The sequence below is a fragment of the Ruditapes philippinarum genome, unplaced genomic scaffold (genome assembly GCF_026571515.1).
Source record: "Ruditapes philippinarum isolate M1 unplaced genomic scaffold, ASM2657151v2 ctg2500_1_1_1_1, whole genome shotgun sequence".
Taxonomy (NCBI): Eukaryota; Metazoa; Mollusca; class Bivalvia; order Venerida; family Veneridae; genus Ruditapes; species Ruditapes philippinarum.
This window is the reverse complement of record NW_026852457.1, coordinates 81912-106752: the sequence shown is the minus strand read 5'-3', so window position 1 is coordinate 106752 and position 24841 is coordinate 81912. Positions and strand designations below refer to the sequence as shown.

The 24841-nt window shown below is 31.0% G+C and overlaps 1 protein-coding gene and 1 long non-coding RNA gene across 2 annotated transcripts in view; both read left to right on the top strand.

The window, feature by feature from the left end:
* The first annotated feature begins 4146 nt into the window (after positions 1–4146).
* On the top strand, positions 4147–6570 carry LOC132712956 (uncharacterized). Its single transcript, XR_009623386.1, has 3 exons — positions 4147–4266; positions 4453–4497; positions 6465–6570. It is a non-coding gene; the product is annotated as an uncharacterized LOC132712956 (long non-coding RNA).
* A 2048-nt stretch (positions 6571–8618) lies between these two features.
* LOC132712939 (uncharacterized) overlaps positions 8619–24841 on the top strand; it is a 46409-nt gene continuing 30186 nt past the window's right edge. Inside the window, exons 1-14 of the mRNA XM_060695377.1 lie at positions 8619–9000; positions 9377–9423; positions 11380–11405; positions 14345–14451; positions 14728–14856; positions 15008–15063; positions 15813–15926; positions 16031–16132; positions 16430–16458; positions 19496–19590; positions 19688–19846; positions 22147–22190; positions 22462–22487; positions 23177–23295. Coding sequence (XP_060551360.1) covers positions 19496–19590; positions 19688–19846; positions 22147–22190; positions 22462–22487; positions 23177–23295 — 443 coding nt within the window. The 5' untranslated portion in view covers positions 8619–9000; positions 9377–9423; positions 11380–11405; ... (4 more) ...; positions 16031–16132; positions 16430–16458. The remainder of the gene's footprint in view (positions 9001–9376; positions 9424–11379; positions 11406–14344; positions 14452–14727; positions 14857–15007; positions 15064–15812; positions 15927–16030; positions 16133–16429; positions 16459–19495; positions 19591–19687; positions 19847–22146; positions 22191–22461; positions 22488–23176; positions 23296–24841) is intronic.

Here is a 24841-nt window from a genome sequence, read left to right as displayed (position 1 = left end):
TTAAAGATAACTTGTTTTGTCGCATATTTTTGTTGCTGACAAGTTTTCAGCAACCATATCCACTGAATTCCCCAAATCTCTAAGGCATTTTACTAATATTAAGTTCAATTGCAATATGCATATGTGGATGTTTCTAAATAGAATTTTACTCAGTTATATTAAGTGTCAAATTGCTGTTTAACCAGATAAAGGGGGCGGTGGTACAGCAAATGTGACGTTCTTTACCTGAACAGTAAAGCTCAGTCAGAATTAGCCTAAAATTTTCAGTTTGTCGTTCTTGTGCAATCTTTGGGATTCTTTTTTTTTTCTCTGTAAAGAGATGTCAAGAGATGCTCGCACAGAGTATGACAATTGATGCATTTCTTTGTTAGGTTTGTCCAGTAAAACCAAGATATTGTTATTTTCCAAAACTTTCAATGAATACTATATTTGATAGATATGGTCAATGTGTAAGACATTTCCCTGTTACTTTATTTAGTGATTGGTTTTTCCTTACGAGGCATTTTTGAGGATTATTGTTTGTTCTTTTCTTGAATTATTGTTAAAGTGTTTAAAATAAAATTATCATTTAAAGAAGCAGCTTCAATTTATGCTTATATTTTGTATTGAACTTGAATTTAGAGCATAGTATTAATTTAGTGAAGTTCCAAAAAGTAATGTAATTTACACATTTCAAATTGGCTAACACGGATGTAAATTACATTAGAGCTAAATGCTGCAAAAGAATAGCTTATCACTGATAGCTGCATAGAATACTGAAACAGATCGGATTAATCGCTAAAAACATAGTATTAATAATAGCATTTTGTATCTTTATAATTTTTTAGTTACATGTTTTCACGTGTTTTTATGGAAATATTTTGCTCTGCTCGAAGCGGCTCGGCTTTAAATAAAGTAATTCAAGTCATTTTAAATGGACTTAAAATTCTACGGAGATTACCAAATACAGGTTTCTATAATAACATTATGCCTTAGGCTAGTTATTTTCAGTGATTAGTAATCGAATACTAAATCTGTTTTTAATTCCACAACAGTCATGCAATTATGGCTTGAATATGAATGTTTTAGATTTTTTAAACTAAGAACAATGTTTGTGAAGATAATCTATTTTTGAACTATTTTAGCCTCATGATTCGAGGATAAGTTTATTATAAATTATAGATATACTTAGTTGTTCAACTGACATACAATGTAAAATGTATAATATCCGTAGCGGATTATTGGTGCAAAATTTATATAATATTAATTATAACAAAAAAGTTGAATATTTCATTAAGTGTATTTTTGCTCAGAAGATGTGAAATTACATGACATTAGCATTGCAAATTTATCACATCGTCAAGTCCATATCTCAAAGGATAAAACGAGTATCAATTAAAATTGTTACTGCGTTATCCTTATAGTATCCTAACGAAAAGTACACATTTATGGGAACAATACTGAATGGTATAGTATCAATTGGAAATGTTATTGAAATTGTTTAATGAAGGATTAGAGTCAAGTCATTTATAGCCATGTGATATAAATATTATCAGTTTGCCAGTTAGTTGATGATGTTTTGATGGCTTGACTGCTTCTAGACCAAATAGGATGGTAGTTATTAATAATGTACCCAGAATACAAACCATAAATAGTGAAAATCACAGAGGAGTACATAGCGCACTTCGAGGGTTATTTAGATAAAATGTACTGCAGGAATTGTTCTATGCCCAAATGAATTTAACATTAAAGAGTAATTTGAGGGATATGTTATTTATTGTAACGCATGCTGAAAACATCATTGTTTTAAACTTTATCATGTTCGGAACGTAATTAAAGAATTGGTAGATATCGCGCGAATATTGTAAGTTTGGGCAAATTCATTTTCATTGTAATTGTTTTTCATTATACTTAATTAAAAAAGGAATAACAGAAACGCAGTATTGCAGAAATTAAATTAATTGTTGCTTTGATGTTGCATAATTTTTATATATATGATTTTAATTAGTTTCAGAATAGTGTTTGACCGAATTTCTCAGTATTTCATTACTCTGAGATACTAATATGTTGCAATAATATTAATAGCCTGTCCAAATATATATTCTGTTTACACAAATGGTCTCTATAGACATTGACTTCGTAGTCTACTACGGCCAACTTGTTGAATTGAAATTCAAAGTCTGTAAATAGTTTTGGGGCCATTATGATACTTGGTAATTGTTGGATGATATCATAACCATACAGCAGTACGTATCTTATTCTTAAAGGGACCTAAGTAGAGAAATTGAGTTTTAGATGCTTCGTCGGAGTCAGTATACGCTGAATGATCGATGATTTATCGGTAAATGTGTCGTCCTGAGTGCTGAATTAGTATCCTGCAAACATGGAATACATTATAATTTTATAAATCTGTTGAATCACGGCATCGTAATTTTATTAGTGGAGAAAAAGATAAATTATATCTTTAATTCAGAAAAATTTGAAGTAGATATACGTTTACATAAAGAAGATTCTTTCCATGTATAGTTTAAAATGAACATGTAGGATCTGATGAAGAAGTTTGTAAAGCCTCCCTGTTTTATTAGATGAATCTTAGTATCATGTTTGAATAACAGTTATCATATCAGATAATATGCATTCCAAATGGAATTATTGTGCAGTGAGTACTGAATTATTTATTTATGTTAAGTTTCTTCACATCAGGAAATTAGACATGCATTAATAACACTTCCCGCTACTCTAAGTGAAATTCTTAACATGATAATCCTTGTTTCTATCAATATTCCTAAATAATTAAAACCAGTGAACTAAATTGAATGCATATTATCTTTTCTAGATTGTGAGACATTTTATCATTGTCTACTAAATAGTGAACTAAATTTGACAGATTTTGAATTTAGTATTGTTATATCAGATCGTGGTGGGATGTACTCAAGCTACATCATATGGGTAAATCGCAAGTAATAAGATTCTAGAGGCGTGCGTATTGTTGATGAGTTTAATGAAATGTTGAATTTAATCATTACTTTGGCAAACCTTTATTTAAAACAGGCTTGCATAATTGGGTAAATATTTTATAAAATTTATCTATGAATTCTGATTCAATTTAAATTTAATTATTATTTAAAAACGCCTTTAATGACATGGTAAAAGCATGATTATTGTGGTTTAAAACTGTCGTCGGCTAGGTCTTGTAATTTTCTGTGTCTTTACGTAAAATATAACGGTTTATTAAAAGAGTTATTATCCTTATATTAAGGCAAAGGTGTTCAAACCTTTACAGTTGGGACGCTGACTTCTTTTTCTTTTGATTACAATCTACGAACTCAAGTGGGAAACTATGACGGAAGTTCTTTAAGCCGCTTTGATTGAATCGATTAATTTTCTTACTGTCTTGCTTTCGTTTGGGCCTTGTAGGTGTTTTATGTTGCCTGCTTAATTTAACACATCGAAGTACTTGGTAATGGTCATTAGGGCTATAGTTTTTGTACAATTTACAGGACGAATTTCTGTGTCATCTTATCGTTTTAAGGTTACATGATATGGTAGGAACTCACTTGGTGGGGTCCTGGCTTTCATCTAGAAAGATATGGGCTTAAGAAGTGAGGTTTAGGGCGCACGAAAAAGGTTAATTTCTAGTGGGTACATGACTTAAGACCTATACAGGCGGTATCTCTGTGTTATTTACGTTGTTTCATAGATTGTATGTATTACTTGTTTTGAATGTTGCATGTTTGTGAGTCTTCCTATTAATTCGTAACGTGTTAGTATGTTTCACCCCACGCTTCTCTCAATTATGAATACGTTTTTGTCACCCCTTGGTCTTTATTTTATATGAACGTGTTTTAGTCGTTACCTCATTATTTCAACACAAAGATTACTCCACTTTTTTCGCCGCCTATCCTCCACTCCTGATGTTGGTTGCGGTGCCTCTGAGATGCCTTGCTTGTGGTTGGTATTGGGTGTGGTCGGGGTGCGTCTGTGAACGTTGCCTTTGCCATGTTGATCTTTATTCTCGTCTTTTAACAAAAAAGTTCTTCTTCATCAGTAAATAAGTAAGTCTTATCTAAAATTATTAAACCTGCATTTATCTTGAAAGAATAAAGACATATTCGAATAAATAAATAAATGACAAACTCCGATCATTATAACATTTTATCTAATTTTAAGATGTAAACGACTGTGTAAACAATTACTGTGATTCAAACGGAGGAACCTGTAGAGATCAAGTTAACAAATATGCCTGTGACTGTTACCAACGTTATGAGGGAACAAACTGTAGTGTTGGTGAGAATGAATTATTTTGATTCAATTAGATTAATTTGTTTATATCTGTACTTCTGTTCATGTTTGTTTCAATTAATGTCGGATTTTGTGTGTGTTTGTGTGTCTTGATCTATAACAGGACAACGGAAATCTAAAATAACATTACCGTTATAGCTTTACATACTACATAACCCTATTCTTTTTAAGATCTTTGCCCGACTGTGACTTCTGATCTTACAGAATGCCCGACAGGTATGTTGATTTGCATTGTATAATTGCTAAATGATATACGAATTACGAAACTTTTTTCTTTTTAGGCCCAACATGGGGTAACCCCATTTGTTCGCTTCGTCACATTACCATTTATTGTTGGAGAACATCCCACAGTGGTTTTACATTCTTTTATCATGCATAGGAACGGGGTACACTAGATGTGAAACTATTAATGGGAAAGAAATAAAAACAACAATAACAAAAAAGACGATAAAAAACAACAACACACACACACACACACACAAACAACAACAACACAAAGAATCAAGGACGACACATGCATTCACACTCGCACTCACAACTTTATTAAAAAAATTAATGCATGCTTTTTTGGCTTGAATTATTTCTTAAATACATAAACTCAAAACTATACTTTTCAGAGTAGAAAAAGGATTTTCTCAGCTGACATTTTTCTTTTTGAAATAAAGACTTAAATTTTCTTAAATGACTCCAAATTTTATCAAACTTATTATTTATGATTTCTACTTTTGTGGCAGTCTTGAGGTTTTGTGTTATAAAGTTTTTCGCTCCAAACATTGATAAAGACAGATCAAGCATTTTACACTGAGATATTTTTTCGTTGGATAGATCATCTTTTACATTATAACCAAACATCATTTCTTTTTTACTCAAATATAAAAAGGTTCTTTATTTATTATAAGAAATTAGAAATTCATTTATATTCTTTTGACAATGGGACACAGCCAAAATAGGTGCTCAATGCTTTCAGCATCATTACTACAAAAAGAACATAAAGGACTTTCTTTATACTTAATTTTGCATAAAAGATTATTGGTTCTAATAGTTCTGTGTAAAATTCTTGTTTGGAACCATTGAAACTTGGCACATTTTGTCATTCTGAAAGGCATTTCAAATATAATCTTCCATTCATTTTCACTAAAAGCTAAATTAAGGTTTATTGTCTATTTTTTCGAAACCTGTCGGCTTTGATTTTTGTTTATTTAATTTATTATAGAAAGGTTTTGTCCATTTATGTCTGATATCATATCTGTAAAGTAAAACGGTATGTCTTGACCAATGTTTATCTGTGGGATGTTAGATATTATATCATAGTTCTCTAAAAATTGCTTTACTGATGATAGCATACCGTTGAAAATTTACATATTAGTTTGAACAGTGTATCTATTAATAAATTAATTATAACACAAGAACTTTCCATCAGATGCTTTAAGGTATTCTTTGTTATATACACCAGCATCGAACCTCGGTTTAAAATATACACTTTTTTAACCTATAAATATGTTATTGTTATAAGATAAAGGATGTTTTCCGAAAGAATGATTTTCTTTTTGAATTAATTCTATATATCTTGATAACGCTCAAAAAAAAATTGTTTGTTTATCAAAGTAAAGGTTTCCGCAGTGAAAATATTTTTACCTATCTGGTTTGTCGTAAAGAATAGTTTTCCTTATTCTTTTAAACCATGTTATTTTTAATGCCATGATAAAGGCAGAAATATTTATCAGCTGCAAGTCGCCCTCAGCATAGTTTTTTAAATAACAGAAGTCTTTATTTGTTACATTTCCTTGCCAAATAAAATAAATCATAAACATTTTATTTAATACACTGATTACATCTTCAGAAGGGTTTGGTAGTGAAATTAATAAATGATTTAGAGATGAAATCAAAAGAGATTTTAACAGCAATAGGTGTGACAATTCTTCTTTTCCAATGTTGAATAACCTTTCGAAAATTTTCTATTCTTTCGCTATAGTTTAAATCTATAATTTTATTTAAGTCAACATAAAAATTTATGCCCAACATTTTAAATTGATGTCGAATTACATAACTTGATATTTCTTATAAAATCTAAAAGAATTACAAGACTTGAACATTGAATGTATACATTAAAAGAAATATTATATTGTCATTTTGATGTGGAAACCTTTTGGTTTATATGTTTTGTGTTTTTTTTTCGGTTCTAGTCGGTTGTCATCCTAGCTCATGTTCGGGTACTGGTGTATGTTTGAAAGGTGGTCAATGTTTATGTCCGTTGGGATATTCTCCTGACGACAACTGTTCTAAAAGTATTTAAATTTTATTATCATTTAAAAGAAATGCGATCCATTTAAATCTGATTGAAAAGCTTAAAAAAACTTTCTTAATGTTCTTCAAAACCAAATGACAATATTTCAGTTAACAATTATTCCTAAATACAATCAACAAATTGATGACTGAACTGGCAGCTTAATGTCTTATCGTTGTTGCTTAAATAATGTCTTAAACACATTTAAAAAAAGAAAACTATTTTTAGCTCTATGTTTGATGATTCGATATGCAATTTATCTTATTATAGGTATTGGAAACCTTACTGGTTTTGTAAGTATTTAAATGCCTATTGTTGACTAATTGTTTATATATATAATATTTGTCTTTATAAAAACTGCTGCCTATTGTTGACTAATTGTTTATATATAAAATATTTGTCTTTATAAAAACTGCTTGTTACCATATGTGAAAAATTTCAGAATAACCCTTTAAAGTAAAAACCTATTGTTAATGCATGAAAGAACATATTAACATTTTATCATTTAATTACAGTTGTTTGTTAAAGATCTTTAAAATATCTTTAGAGTGTCAAAGAAGTAAAAAAAATACAATGTTAAAGGCGCATGGTTTATGACATCATCGTATTTCTACCCATTTACTTATTAATTACATTAAGCTCAATCTTTTTCATAGTTCGAAGTTATGTCTTTTTTTAATTGTAAATGACTTTGGCTAGTTCGAATAATTTTATTTGTACAAACTTCAAGATAAATTATCAATATACTTTTAATTTTCATTAACATAAACACATCTTGAGGCTTGCTTTTCAACTGCTTATATCTGTTTATAGAATGGGATCAAGTTTGTTCCACCAACACCTACGGATAAAAGTATATTTACCTGTGTTATTGAATCAAAACGTATAGCACCATGTCTTCTGTATATATTCATATCCACTTTGTCAGGGTAAGAAGTAATATATTTGTACCTGTGTAAAGCATGCAGCCATTACATGTATGTAAGCTATAAAATATGTTTTAATCAACATATGTTTATTGTTTGTGTCACAGTGCTGATGTACATTATAAGTAATTGCAAATATTTATGGATAGTAGTTTTCTTTTATCTTTAAGTCATCAAACTTATTATATCTGTAATGCCAAATGTAAGTTTAATATTCATTAAATTTCATTCAAACATTATATCAAAGTTGCTTTCAGTTTGCATTTTTATGCATTCTAAAAAGGAAAATATTTTATTGGCAATGATGTAATAAATTACTAATTCAATCTTTAAAGCAACTATTTGCGTACCACAATCATTTGAATGTATTTGAAAAAACGACAACAAAAGAACAACCTGGCAAGTGTGAGATTTAAACTCGTTCCATTTACCGTAGAAATACAAAAACGATAAATAATAAAGTAATTTTCTTACCTAGCTGACAATAGTTATTAGTGTGCATCAACTTATGCGTAACATACCCCGTCTTATGTATACCATTTTTAGGGGTGATGGAAAAAACTTTTTATAAAAGAAAAAAGTTTCAATGATCTGTTAATTATGATTTTATTTGTATATATAGTATATGAATAGGAATCCTTGACGAACCCTATCTTATTAATAACGTTTATAACTACATACATCTGAAATACTAATCGTCCCAAGTAAGGTTTGACCATTTTATGAAAGTGAAATAATTCAATGTTCAGTTACTTTTCATTTTATTTGTATATATAGTTTACGAACGTGAATCCCGGACGAACCCTATTTTAATAATAAATTATATGGGTACATACATCTAAAATACTTATCGTTACAAGTAAGGTTTGACCATTTTATAAAAGTGAAATAGTTCAATGTTCAGTTAATTTTGATTTTATTTGTACATAAAGTTTACGAACGGGAATCCCGGACAAACTCTATCTTATAAATAAAATGTATAGATTCATATGTCTGAAATACTTATCGTCCCAAGCAAGGCTTGATGTCGGTGAAGGCCGGTGCTAGGGGGCGTGGACAGTAGGTTTTACTTGACAGAACCGTCCATGAACAGGCTCAATCAAACCGAGGCTGCAACATTTTCAATTTTGCCGTGTTGGGCTTTCTTTGGGGATTCTTATTTCTCTCTATTTTGACTAAATGCTCATATTCCGTAGATACTAAAATAAATGGATAGCTTTGACATTGTTTAAAGAAAGTTGTTTCTTTTAGAATTATCATTATAAGAATGCAGTATGTCATACAATTTAAAAAATGCTTTGTGATATGTACACCGTTTTGAATTTTCAGGAATAAACCATCATTAACAATAGAAACGTCCGTAGATATAAGTGAAAACACAACTGTAGAAAGTATAAAGAATTCTTCAGTTCATAAAGGAATACAAAATGTGTTTAGCGCTCAGATATTGATCAAGGGAACTATACAGGCACAAACGGAACAGTATATTTGCGTCACAGCTCATGATAGGTAATAAGATGTGTTTTGATAATCTAATACATTAATTAAACAAAATAAACTAAACTAAAATAAAATGAAATAAAGAAAATTGCACTTGCCTTTTCGATAATGTAGATTAACCAATAATATGTACCAGCCAGTATTGGCATTGTAATAAATATAACAAGTTATGTCATAACATAGAATATGATGTATTTATTATAACACTTAGCTGTTTCTTTTGTGCGTAATTGTTTCTTTTGTGCGTAATTGAAAATTCAATGATGTAATTCGTTGTATGGTCGACATGTATGGTTTGACTTATTTAAAGATAAAAGTGAAAATTTCAATGAAATGTCGTAATGGTTTTTTCAAATATTGTAATTACATGTTCATGTCTATTCAGTTCAGCAGAAGATAATCTATGCTTGCAACTGAAGTTTACATATGCAGGTAAGTTAATTGTTTAATATTTTAAAGTTTCAATGTTAAGGAATTTCACACAGCTAAAACACCTCGGATATTGATGAAGATTACATAAACTTCAGTAAAAACAGAGTATCCACATTTTCTATCTTTTAAAAAATATTGTCAAATCAAAACAAAAAGTTTTCCATGAACATGTTTGTTTAAAGGGAGTTTGCAATATTGTCGTTCTTGGCGTACTTTAGGGACATATGTGTTCTTTATTAGACAAGGTATAATGATAACAAGGTATAATCAATATACTGTGGACATTTCAATCATTTTAACTGAATAAAAATACATTTTCAGAAATATACATAGTCCAATATGTTTGAAAATAATTAAAATGAAGACATTCAAACCAAATTATTTTTGATAGAGATAAATTGTTATTTTGTAAGACTTACGGCGTTAATCATTCTTCTGTTGTGTTTTGAGTACAAAACAAAATGGGATTTAATCGTTATTTACAATTTTAATTTGATTTGTATTTAATGCTGTAATTGTTGGTGACTGTTGAAGATAATCATATTTTAAGTAGTATAAGCTGTTTTTAATTTTGGCTAAAAGCTCTTTCTATGCAAGATTATAGATATGTCAAAAACTTGTTGTATTATGACAGTATTGGATATAGAAATTGGGCTTCTCATGTTAAATGGTTTATATAGAAATGGTTTTGGTTTTGGGAACAGCAGCATGTTTCAAATATAAAGTTATTTTTAAAACAGCTCGATTTAAGGCTTAAAGATCAATATCTACGAGTACAAGATTGGTCTGCTGAATGTCATTCAAATGCTAAACTTACTTCTTATGTTAATAATAAATCAGTTTTTGAGTATGAAAATTACCTTGAAATTGTTGACAGCAAGAAATTGAGAAATGCTTTAGTAAGTCTTCAGTCATCATTGCACCCTTTAATGATTGAAAAAGGGAGACACATAGGTATTGACAGAAATCAAATATTTTGTTTCTTTTGTGAGGACCAGATTGAAAATGAATTTCATTTTAATTTCGTTTGTCCAACTTAAAGTCATCTAAGAGAAAATCATATTAATAAAAGATATTAAAATAATCCAACTTTGAACAAATTTCATGTATTAATGTCATCCAGAAAAGAGCAGACAATAAAATGTATAGCTATGTTTATTTATTATGCTCTAAAGCTGAGGTTATCAATATTGCATTGTTAAAATTTTGATCAATTTTATATGTCAATAAATTATACCAACAATCTAGATTATCTAGATTTAATACTTGAAGGTAATTTCCCTTATTTAAGGGCATATTTTAAATAATGTAACCTTGTTCGTGTTTTTTCTTGTTTTTCGTTTCTTCAAGATGCAGGAACAGGCAAATAGTTACCCTTTATAATTATGTATTTATAAAAGTTCTTGTATACTTGTTTATATATGTTAATTTGTTGATTACTGTAGATTTTCACTGTATTTGCTATTATTTGTTATAATATGTAAATATGTTGTGTGTTTATTGTAATGTATGGGCTTGTTGGCCTTAATGTAGAATTAAAAAAAATAAAATTGAACTAATTTAAACGGCAATGAAATTATTTTTGAAAAGGTGCTACAGAAGGGCAGCCTTGTGTAAAGGTGTCTACCTTTTATCAAATAGATTGTGGATTAAACTTACCTGTTTGAAATTAGAAATTTTCTTAAAATACCACAAGTACTGGCTAGTTTCAGGAACATTGCACTCACAGGTGACAACGGGTAAAATTGATACGTATGTATTAAAGTAATAAACAGACTTGTACCATAAACAACAAGTTAGGATTGGCGACTAGCAACACCTGCTTTTCTGTTTCATTGAAAACATTGTTTGTCAGAAAAGATCATATTCAAACTCAACCAAAAGTATAACAGAAACGTTTTAGCTACTTTTACTTAACTGTTAAATTCCAGTCAAAGTATTTTGTTTTAATTTCAGCAAAACTTGATGATCTGCAGAAAAATGTAAGTTTTTTGTGATTTTTTTTAAATTGGTTGTTTGTTATACATTAAACAAAATACTTTCAATGTCAGTTAGCAATTGAAAGTCATTTAAGTTAATTTTGTATTAAATACAAAATAATTGAATATAAGTAAGACAAAAACTGCGACAGACAAACATTGTTTTCGTAACTAAATTCAAATTATCGCTTTATGTGCCCGTCGGGTAAAACATAAACTAGCTCTTTGGGAGATGTACGGTTAATTGCTATACTCTTGCTTCTTTCGAAATACAACATGTCGCCGAGTAAGTCAACAAAAATAAGGTGTATCTATATTCTAAACATGATTATTGTTAGCTCTCATCGAATTTTGAAAAATTGCAAAATAATATACTATGTTGTCGTCATTACTGATTAAAGTCAACTTAAAGTTGGTGATTGTAGTTTGATGGCAGAGTTTCCACCTCGCAAATTTAGCATTGAAATGGACCGTTTTGTCTTAAAGAAAATAGTATTGCTTCATGTCTTCATATAGACAGCAACTAACAGTTAAAACGAATACGTTCCAAGCAGATGACAGGTCTTGAATGCGATTAAGTTTTAAATGATTCCCCACAAACGAAGTTGAGGGCATAAATAGGAGTCAGCTTTGTAGTACGTCGGTCGGTCCACTACATGGTTTCCGGACAATAACAATTTGGTATAAAGCAAGCTATTATGAAGACACGACGACTAACATTAAGGTCAATGTCACTGTTATTAAACACAGCCAAAGTGGTTTCCGGAAAGAAAACTAGAGTTAGGAAACAGATATAACTAAAAAAATTGATATATAGCAAGCTTACATGGTGACCAAAATTAGGATTGCTTTTCGGTCTTTTGGGGTCAAGGTTCAAAGTCTCTGTTTCTTAAAATAGATAGATAGAATTTTGGACTTTAATTAAAGTTAGGTATGACATTATGTAATAGAAGACGAGAAAAAGATAAACAAGGCAAATGCAACGTTTATAGGACGCAGCCAGGAATGGTATGTTACTTGGTATGTTGCAAGCTTATATAAAGACCCTAATTTGAATTGGTTTTAGATCCCATTTGCTCAATGAAAAGATCAACGTCAAAAAAATAGCAAAACTGGTTTCAGAATGATGACTAAATTAAGGAATGAAATATTGTGATCAATCGCAGTACATAGTCATGTTATGCAATGACTTGGGAATGCTTTTGGACCTGCCTTGGTCAAAGTCAATGTCACTGTTATAAAAAATAGTCAACGGACAATAACTTAGGTTAAATATAAGATAATGTAAAATAAAGAAAAACAGAATCCCTGAAGAAAGCCAAACAAGGCAAAATTGTAAATGTTGCAGGCTCGGTTTGATTGAGCCTGTCCATGGACGGTACTGGAAAGTGCAAGTTTACCGTCCACGCCCCCTAGCACCGGCTTAAGCAGAATTCAACATTTAAACACAAAAATGGTGAAATTTGGAATTAAGTAACATCCGTAGATGTGTACATACGGCGGTTATCATGGAACCTTCAATGTGGCACAGTAGTGCCATTCCATGAAAAGCGGCGTATGGTCCCCAATTAAAAAAAATGCGTGTGCCCTAAACGAGAAAACAATGGGCGAAACTAATAACAATTTAAAAAGCAGGCAACACAATTTTGCATTCAGCAGGCTTATGGGGAGACCTTGTTTGGGATTGTTGTTAGATTCTCTATGTTTAAGGTCAAGGTTAATAGTATTTAAAAAAGAAAAATGATTTCTGTAAGATAGGCAATTAATTAATTGTTATAATTATAAGTACACAGGTGAGACATCTTAAATATCGGTCGAGTATAAATTTTGCTTTACACTACTTTTTCAAAAAAATTCAGGTGGCTGGTGGGGTTATGAATCACCTTCATTGATAGATTTAGTATAAGGAGGTATAAGATGTATAGTCTGCGAGACAGCGTTTTCCAGATAGTAGTCAAAATAGAACGACTTACTTTATAGACCCTGTCAAATAAGATCAGATGCAAGTTGTCACGTTTTGATTATGTCATTGGAGGATAAGACAGACATATTCAATACGACTAAATACTCTTATAAACACTTATGAAGATATAAATCCTTACTCTTGTAAGATGCGCAGAATGAAATCGCAAAACTTTTGTATTTTATTTATCTGATAGTTATTTGGTGTTTCAAAGGTGTAAGTATTCCTTAGTTTTTTAAAACGGGGCGTAATAATCAATTACAAAATACTGGTTGAATAAATATATATCCATAATTAAACGATGTGAAATTATTTCAATACTGAAACTTTCGATAGGCTTCCTACTTGAATACTGTCTAATCACCCTTAGGATATGTTGCCTGCTTTTTAAATTGTCTTTTGACGTCTTATCTGTGATATGCAGGCTTCATAACCTCAGATCCCCTTTCAAAATTCCATTTTATTTAGTTCGGCCCATTGTTTTCTCGTTTAGGGTACACGCATTTTTCTTACTTGGGGACCATATGACGCTTTTCATGGAATGGCACTTACGTGTCACGTTGAAGGTTCCATGATAACCGTCATAGGAACACATCTGCGGATGTTTAAAAATTCAAAATTGAACCAGTTGGTGTTTAAATGTTGAATTCTGCTTAAGCCGGTGCTAGGGGGCGTGGTCGGTAACTTGCACTTTCAGTACCGTCCATGAACAGGCTCAATGAAACCGAGCCTGCAACATTTTCAATTTTGTCGTGTTGGGCTTTCTTTAGGGATTCTTTTTTTCTCTATTTTACATTCGAAACGGTCTGTATATTACTCAGTAAAGAAGAATATCCTACTTACATCACATTTTTAAGGGAAATTACTCTTCTTTGACGCTTATTGCTTAAATAGACGGATCTATATATAAGAAAGAAGCAGATTTATTGTTTACTAGCCGTGTAAAATAGTCCGGTGATACTTATTCCTCATATGACAGGCAGCAACAAAGTTTATCCAGCCTACACAGGTTGAAGGAAGCATTTTAACTGGGTACATAGGTGACAGATATACAGTTCTTTTGTACACAACAAATAATTCGCCTTGGTAAGTCATTTCAAGAAATAACAATTTGAAATCTACATTATCTGAATCAAAACACAAATGTCAAATGTCAAAAATGCATGTATGTTTTTATCATTTAATGTAGTTTAAATAGGCATATAAAGCTTTTTAGAGCTGTGCTGTGACCGATTTCTTAAAATAAAAATTACTTTCACAATAGCTCTTGTTTGCGAGTAATTGCTTTTTTACCCGTAATGTATTTTTCATGTTCAAAATGTTCTTTTATAACTATATAATAAATAACACGATCTTTTTCAGTGAAAAAGTTATATCGACATCCAAAGATGCCAGCGTTTTTGCACCATTCAAGGATAGTACGTCGTGTGTAACAGAAGTCTCTTTCATTTTTAAGACCGAAGGACCATCAGTCATTTGTTTCCTTTCGGCGTACGTGCACAAATTATCAAATTTCTCTAAATTTCCTTAGAATTATATGTTATTGCATTATTCTGTCAACAAGTCCCTATATAAAGAAAGCCGTCTACAAGTTAATATTAAGCTCATCTTTTGATGTATATATTTATTTTTTATTTGACAGGAGGAAGCATTTCCAAAAGCGATGCTATGTTGCAGTTGGAAAAACCAACAAGTCTGGTAACTATTGTATGAACTAAACACAATTCTATAAAATTATGCAATACATTAATTCCTTAATACACGCAATAAGTAACTTGTCAGTTAAAGACATTTTTTTTATACATTGATATGTATTATATTTCTATGTTATTGGTTCAAAATTTTGCGAAACAAAGAAAAGAACAATTGAATTAGAATTATTCTTAAAATCTAGTGTATGATACCTTTCAATTGGATTAATACCAATGTAGATGAAATACAACAGTTTTAAGAAATATACAGAAAATCCACAACCCACTGATCTCTGGATGGCCGGTCAAGTACACTACTACACTACAGCGGCCATTGTGTTTTTAAGATATTTAGAAGAAGAAAATGTGAGTGTGATTGAGTCACCAAACTGAGGTTAAAGTAGCTATAAATAGCATGCCGCTATGGTAATAAAAGTAATGACGTCACAAAAATAATAAGAAGATAAAAGGTCAGTTCGCAGGAAAAAACGCAACGACCGCTGTGGTGAAATGGTTAGCAAACTGGACTAGCAATTCAGAAAATCCGTTATTTTATGTAACAGAAAGACTCCGTATCTGTACAATCCGTAGAACAAACGTCAAAATTCGGCCCATTTCCCAGTAATAGACATAAATTTGTCATTTCTTCATTACAAAAGATATTGAAAACTGATCTAAATATGTTACAAAAATCAAAATATGAACATATATAGTCAATATTGAATTAAGACATTTTGTAATAACACATTCTTTCAGATACATGCTCAAGTTTTCCATGTCAGAACGGTGGTCATTGTTTCCCGCAACAATTGTTGCAAGGCTACCAATGTATATGCAAGACAAACTACATTGGTAAACAATGTCAAGAAGGTATAGTACCGTATTTTACCTTTAAACAATATATTCAAATGTTACATCATTTTATATATAGAGTTATTTATGCAATTGAAAAAAAAACTTTTGTATTTGTAAAGGTCCTTGTCTAAAGAACGACTGTGAAAATGGTGCGTTTTGTAAAATCAAAAATGGAAACCAAACATGCATATGCAAAGCGGGATATATCGGCATTAAATGTGGTATGTAGTATCTCTAATGTAAATGTTTAAAGATTGCACATATGCCATTTTGAAAATGCACTTACTTTTCCGAACAGCATTTAAATGGTTTAAAAAGTTTTTTTAAACATAAAAATATTTGTAAAATAGTTAATAGATTTGCAAGAACATTGATTATATATTGATATGTAAATGTATTTAAATTAATTTTGGCTATATAATCGTGATTTTTAAACATATAGTATAATTGAAATTTTAACTTTAAAAATAACTAATTGGTGATGTGATCTATGGATTTATCTTTTTGTTTATATTCAGAGAAAGAGAGCTCGAGCATTGAACAGAAAGTAAGCACTTTTACAAAACTCATTTTCTGGACAGGATACATTTTGATTACTTTATACAAGATGTTTTAAAGTCCTCTTTATGTCTAAATGTGTTTAAATTTAATTTAAGTGTCACGGTTTAGAACTGTTCAATTATTAGGGGAGATGATGTGTAAGTGGCCGGAAAACTCAGTCGGTAGAACTGCAGAACGGTGTTCCGAGGGTCCTGGGTTCGAGTCCCGATTAGGCTGCACATCTTTCTCACCCTGTGACATTTGGCTCCCAACGTGGGGCCGTGACTGGATAAGCTCAGAGTTTGATTTACATTGCTCTGTGACTCTTTGAAGTTCGAGTATAGCAGTATATTTCAGTATAGCAGGGTAGTATGTCACGGCTCAGAACTGTTCATTTATTAGGGGAGAAAATGTCTGAGTGTCTGGAAAGCTCAGTGGGTAGAGCCGCGGAACGGGGTCCCGGCTTCGAGTCCCGGTCAGACTGCACTTTTTCTAACAATGTGACTTAAGTTTACTGTAGACGATGCGGTTGGATAGAGAGAAAATTAAACTATGTTTTTCAACTGTTAAATTAGATTTCCGCTTTTCAAAGTTAAATACGTCAGTAAAAATACACAAGGTCTAAAGGTCATTTACGATTTTTTTTGCTTTTGTTAGGTCGAAATTATATATAACGAATAAACTTATATGTAATGAGTGCATCTATCTGTCATTTGTGTTTAAAACAGAACTTGGAAGAACTTTATAGTATTATGCTAATATACTCATGAAATATATTTCATATTATTCTCAATGCATGAAATTTCATTTGTACACAAAGCGTTATATGTGAAGTTAAGACGCTTGGTAAAAGTATAGTTTTTGTTTATTTATTTTCATTTTTCAAAAAGTTTTGCATGGGAAAGTTACCTTCTTAGCATGTAAAGCCTTTCTTTACAAACTACATTCTGAAAAATTATATTATGTTTGTGACAAAGTGTGTAAAGCACTCTCTTGTTTCCTTTTAAATACATTTATATCAGGTTAACGCAGATTCAAACAGATTAAAGGTATTCCTATTGGTAGTTACTGTGCTACTTTGATTGCCTTTTTGTGTCGCCTCTACGTAGTAGTGGCGACATATAGGGATCATTTCTCCGTCGTCTGTCTGTCCGTCTGTCTGTTTGTCTGTCCGTCTGTCCGTCACAAAACTTGTCCGGACTACTCCTCATAAACTACTGGTGCAATTTCATCCAAACTTTACAGGAATGATCAGTACTAAGTCTAGTTGTGCATATTGTCAGCATTTTCCGGTTCAATAATTTTTGTCAGAGTTATGGCCCTTTAATAATTTTTATTTTTAAAGTTTGTCCGGACTACTTCTCTTATACCACTAATGCAATTTCAATGAAACTTTACAGAAATGATCTGTAGCTCAAGTCCTTGTGCATATTGCAAGGGTTTTTTGGTTGAATGATTTTTGGTCGAGTCATGGCCCTTTGATAAAAAGGTGTTTTTCTCTGTGTGTTGCCAGATACATACAAGCTTGTCCAGACTACTCTGCATAAACTACTTGTGCAATTTCATCCAAACTTTACAAGAATTATCAGTACCAAGTCTAGTTGTGCATATTGTCAGCATTTTTTTGTTTCAATGATTTTTGTCAGAGTTATGGCCCTTTAATAATTTTTATTTTTAAAGTCTGTCCGGACTACTTCTCTTATACCACTAATGCAATTTCAATGAAACTTTACAGGATTGAACTGTAGCTCAAGTCCTTGAGCATATTGCACGGGTTTTTTGGTTGAATGATTTTTGGCTGAGCTATGGCCCTTTGATAAAAAGATGTTTTTTTCTGTGTGTTGCCAGATATACAAAAGCTTGTCCGGACTACTCCTTATAAACTACTGGTGCAATATAATCCAAACTTTACAGGAATGATCAGTACCAAGTCTAGTTGTACACTGTCCGTCTGTCTGTCCGTCTGTCACAAAACTTGTCCCAACATGAAATCGGTCATCATGAGGCGACACATGTGATCACTGATCTCTCTTGTTTCATTTAAAAACCGATGTAACATTTTGTTTTGTACAGTGTAGAAAATCGGATGGCGCAATCGCCTTGGTGTAGGCGTTGTCGTGAATTTCCTTTTAATTTTATTTTATAATCCAAGACATAGGAAGAAAGAACACATTTCCGTTTTAAATATTAATTTATTTTATCTAATTTAACTTAACACAACAAGTTTTAATCCATTTAAACGATCTCATTTAATAATGACAAAAATAATCCAATTAATTGACCTTTAATTAACAAATAAGTCTCACTAATTTTATTTCACCCACAAGTAACTTATAAAATGTCCCGTTTTATATAGCAAAACTTTCCTGCCTTTACAATTAAGCATGGCAAGAAAAGCATGTAAAACAGATATCTCGTGCACAATAATTCACCTTCTGGGAACTGTTACAATAGATTTACTAAATGCACGTGAAAAACATTGAATTGGCTGAAAGAACACGTGCAAAATACTACTTCATTTTCACCGTCTGATTACTTAACAACAGAACTTTAAAGGCACGGTGATTAATTATGTAACTTGCTAAGAAAATAATGTTTGATAAAAATAGAAATATATTAAGATACATGTATATCGCAATATCTGCGACAGGCGTAAAGTGTAAATGATTATCAATGAAAATTGAGGAGGGTCCTCTTTCGACGACCTAGTTTTAATACTAAGAAAAGTACAAATATCTTCTTGCAAATAATTATTAATACTTTGTCATTTTAAGTTATAAACCAGATCTTACAGTCTGACTGTTGGACACACTTGGACAGTTTGGTAGATATTTTATCTAACAAGGGCGTAAAATAACATCATATACCAAATAATTGCTTGTTGGGGCGGTTTCCCGTGGCAGAAATATATCGAATATTTAGCAGATTTAGAAGCCATGGATGTGATGTATCATGTTTAAAGAGGGGACATTATTTGATATCCCTAAACAAATACAATATGAATATAAATAAAAATACTAGTCAGTAAATAATTGTATTTTCAGATGACATTTATAGATGCAGCAACGCCAAAGCAGTTTGAGTGTGTTTTATACCAACAATGTGGCATTGCTTTACTGTTTAGTAATGGTTTAACTAGGTAAGATACAGGAATTTGCAACTAAGCTTGTTATGTTGCTATACATACCTATGTGTAAAGATTCTCGTAGTAAAAAGTAACTTTAATCTTTTTTCAGGCCTCAAATTGCCGTTGGTTATGTCAATCCTGCAATTCTTGTTAAAGATATTCAAACATTGGACTTACATGAGTCTGGTTGCTCCCGAGTCAGTATCAATCTAATACCTAAAGAAGTAGGAGTGAAGGACGTATGCATCCAGTCCTTCGATACAATTGGGTAAATGTTTATAAGACTCAACTTAAGTTATCTTTACTTGAACAGAATTCATTGTAAAGCTTAAATCATTTATATACAAGTTACAGTTTATGTGATAATATTCGTTGTAATATTTTTTATAAGCAAATGCGTAAGGCTTTTTCTACATTTGTACTACATGTATTTGTATGGTTTACTAACACTAGTTAATCGATATTCAAAATGACCATACTCCAAATATATTGATGACTTAAAAAGTAACTGATGACTTAAAACATCACTGATGACTTAAAAGGTAAAGGTAATGAAAAATGTCAATTTATATATATTAACTAAGAAAATTCCAGAAAGGTCTATTATGTTCTCAAGTAATCATAATCTAGCAACTTCAACAATAAAGAACATTCCAGAAGTTTCTATCTAAATATAATGCATGAGTTTTCTACAACAGTTAAGAAAGTTCTAGTACATACATGTAGTTAATGTTCTAAAAATAGAACAATGATAATATTGGAAATACCAACTGGTCAGATATGAATTATATACATGTAATATGTTGCATACATAACAAAATAAAATCTTAAAAAGACAAACACCTAATGCTTAAAGAACGCCTAAAACGACAAAATTGAAATTGTTTCAGGCTCGGTTTTATTAAGCTTGTTCATGGACGTAACTGGAAAGTGCAAGGCACCGTCCCCGCCCCTTAGCAGATCATTGAAGTAATGCAAATTTGAATTTTTAAACATCTGCAGATATGTTAAATTGGCAGGTATCATTGAACCTTCTACGAGATACGTTAGTGCTATTCCATGAAAAGCAGCGTGTGATGTTCTGTTTACGAACTACATGTTCCCTAAACAGGAAAATAATGATCGGAACTCAATAAATGAAATTTTTAAACGGAAACGTAGGTTATGAAGTCTGCATATCACAGATAACAACGGAACATAGTGCACTAAATAAAGGCCTTGACGTCAACACATTGTGCACTGAAAAAAATCAAAACATCTAAACGTGATGTACACATACGATATAAACATCAACAGATGTTAAACTCGACTTAGATCTAGAGATCAAATAATGGTAAACTTACAAGATCTAAACATCAACACATGGTGTCATCAAATAAGACTTTAACATCAACACATGGTGTACTCATCAGATCTAAACATCGGTTGGTACACTTATATTATACATAGATTTCAAAACAGGGTACACTTATGAACTGTTAACTTCAACACATGGTTCACTTGAATAAGCAATAATAACACATGTCATACTCATAAAGTCTAATCAGCAACACAAAATAGAGAAAATAAGAATTTCCAAAGAAAGTCCAAAGCGACAAAGTTAAAAATGGTGCAGGCTTGGTTTGATTGAGCCTGTTTATGGACGGTACTGTAGAGTGCAATCTACTGTCCACTCCTCCTAGCACCAGCTTGAGCAGATTTCAACATTTAAACATGAAAAGGTAAAATTTTGAATTTAAAATTATCCGCAGATGTGTTCATTCGACGGTAATCATGAAACCTTCAATGTGACAAGCGACGTATGGTCCCATGTTATAGAAAGTGTGTGCCTTAAACGAGAAAATAATGGGCGGAACTAAATAAAATGGAATTTTGAAAGGGGATCAGAGGTTATAAAGCCTGCATATTTCAGAAAGACGTCAAAAGACAAAATTAAAAAGCAGACAACATATCCTAAGGGTGATTCAACATTATTCAAAAAGGAATATTGGAACCATCTAATAAGAAAATGCCAAAAAGTTAAACTATAAATACCACAAAGTCTAATCGAGACACATGGTGCATCTATAAAGACTTAATATTAACACATGGTGAAATAATAAGATCTAAATATCAACATTTGGTGCACTTACAATATCTAAACATCAACAAATGTTGCACTCAAATAAGATTAAAATATCAAAACATGTTTACTTATAAGATCTAAACATCAGCGCTTCTACAAAATCTGTAAACAATTACAAAAAATTATTTGATAACTTTAATGTGCAAATCTTAAATTATATACTAATATGAATCATTCTTCATGCGTTGATTCAAGCCTCCTACTTTTATAATCTCAGCCATGTTTCCATCTTTGAAAACTTATGACAAAATTAATGACACAATTGGCGTCAAATGCCTTATTCTATATGTCTAACAAAAACTTTCTTTACAAGAACTGAATCGTATTATCTCTCAATTACGCAGAAAGTTATAAAGCTTATTTGAATTGTCACATATTAAAAGTTTACTGTTCAAAACATGTTTCTTGCAATCAATTTACAAATAATGCGAATATTTTTTCAGTGTAAATCAGGACGAGTTATGCTTTAAAGTCATTGTGACAGTAGGTATGTATGCTTAATGATATTCTTAAGAGTACGAAATAGTATAATAAAAGTTATTATCAAAATATGTTTATTTTCGGTAACCGTCGGTAAATATTTCTAACGGTAATTACTTTCTATTTATAAAAAAGAAATAAAAGATTTATTGACTTAACGCCTCCTCGGATAAACAGTTTATACATTTTTATAAAGTTTTTTATCTCTGATAACATTTCAACCCTGATTTATTGATTCATTTGAGTGAAATTTTACTACTCTTGGAAACTTCTTTCAGATATGTCTTCATTATTTGGAATACCGGTAAGAAGCATCATTCTTCATAATGAATCAATATTAAAGATATTGAACTTCAATGTAGACAAGATGTATATTTTGACTTAAAAATACTTGATGTTTATACATGACTGATGCTTTTGTTGTTGTAATTGTGATTATATTTGTTATACGTGGTGTACTAAAGTAACCCTTTCACATTTTCTTTCATAAAGATCATGTAACTTAAATTTTTTAAGGTGGACGGTAGTTTGCACTTGTTTTCAATTTTGCCGTTTTAGACTTTTTTAGGGATTCTTATTTTTTTTCTATTTTATATCAAGTTCCAAAAAGCTTTATTTGTAAAGCTATTACCGAATTAACGAATTTACAATTTCATGTAAATAAAGGGAGGTGATCAGAAATTAATCACGACAAAGTCTTAGCCAATTTTTGTTTCATAAGAAGTGAATGCATACATTTAAATGATAACTTATAATGTGATTTAACATCTGCAATACATATTTTTCATATTCATGAATATTTGGAAATTGTTTAAGAAGAACAATATTAAACAAATATAAAATTTCACTTAAATGTTGTAACATCCTTTATTACAATATACAGGGTCTTTAATTGCTTATTTTATTCAAGTATGTAGATAACCCTTTTTCATAAGGCTTATATAATTTTTCATATAAGTTCATTTGCAGTAACTAAATAATAATATTTTTAAGGATCGCCCTCATTTTGTATACCCGAGTATGCCTGATAAGACTCAAGTTGAATGTCAAGAAGGTAGACCTTGCCACGTACTCTATGAAATTACCGCTGGGGAAGGCAATGAAGATAAATGGTAATTATTTTATCAAATAAAACTATCAATCATTCTAAGAATAAATATTCATCACGAATTGTGCCATTTACGAGTTATTTAAGTGTATGGCAGATAGTAAATAAAATAAAAATATTAATGTTATGGTAATGACTATGTACGCCGTTCACTTTGGTTCATCGCCATTTGAGTGATCAAACAAAGTAGACAATTTTTTATTCAATTAAGATAATTTATAAAGAAGTCTTTGCGACTTGAAAACATTCGTTTCGTTTACAGTTAACTTCACTTTTCAGCCTAATTAAGGCCAAAATTTGCTTTTATTCCATTCTTAAAGTCTTTACATTATAGGCTCATTAAGGCCTAATTTTGCTTAAAATCCATTTTTAAAATGTTTTTTTCATCACATCATTCCATATTGGTACCTTGTTTAATTTATTTGCCATATTAAGTCATTTGTGTTTTGCATAGATTATAACTATTTATAACTTAAATTTTATGTCATTTTTTATTACAATTTGTTTTCTGAAATATAAAAACACAGATTGCTTTTACGACTAATACGTTTACACCAAAGCTAAATATATATTTATGTTTAATCATTTTCTTGAAAAACCGAACAGAATATACATGTTTCTTTTATTTTCCATTGTTGAATTTGATTAATAGATTGAAATATAAAAGCTTCATAAATAGTATTCAAGCATAGATACCGAATTCTAAAAGGTGTACTTTATGGTAACAGGGTTTCACGTTATTATGTCAATGCAGTTTTGCCTCGCGTGCTAAAGTATATGTATGAACTAACAAATACGACGTACGTTCAAAAAGTTCGTGGACTTTTGCTGTCATTTTTTACTTGGTATATAAAAACAACATTGATTGATATGACTCGAACTAGTGTTTTTATTTCTAAAAGTAAGTTTTACTTTTATCTTAAACTTTTACATCCGTTGCAAACTATGTGCACTTCATTATTCATTGCAACGCAACATCGGCGCATGCCAAAATTTTCATATTATATTTAAACATAAACAAATGTCGAAATAAATTGAACGGTTATTTCATCAGATAAAATACGGGTAAACAACTGGTAATATTTAAATGATATGAATCCGAAATTTGGCGTCATTTGGACGTTGAATGGCTAAACAAACCAAGTTTTGAGCAGCAGTGGTCAGTAGCGTTAATTGCGAAATGCGAAGCCCATTTTAAAAACTAGAAATTCACACTTTCGGGAAGTTTTGCCATCAATTAGGGGATACTCCTTCATCTTCATATGAGGTGGTTAAATTTACAAAAGGCAAGGAGTCGGCGACCAGGTCACTCGGTTTCAGCTGGCGCAAGTGATTCAAAACCGGCGAATACATGATCACAGACAGAAAGGGGGAGGGAGAAAAAGGCGAATTATCATTACAAAAGTTTTACAGGAGGGTGGACATTATGAAATGTGTGCGAGCTGTCCGGCATGTTTAATTGCTGCATCGGGTCTACACATTCAATTCTGACCAAACAATTAAATTAAAACAATATTTTATTTTATTATTTATATCAGGATGCATGCGTA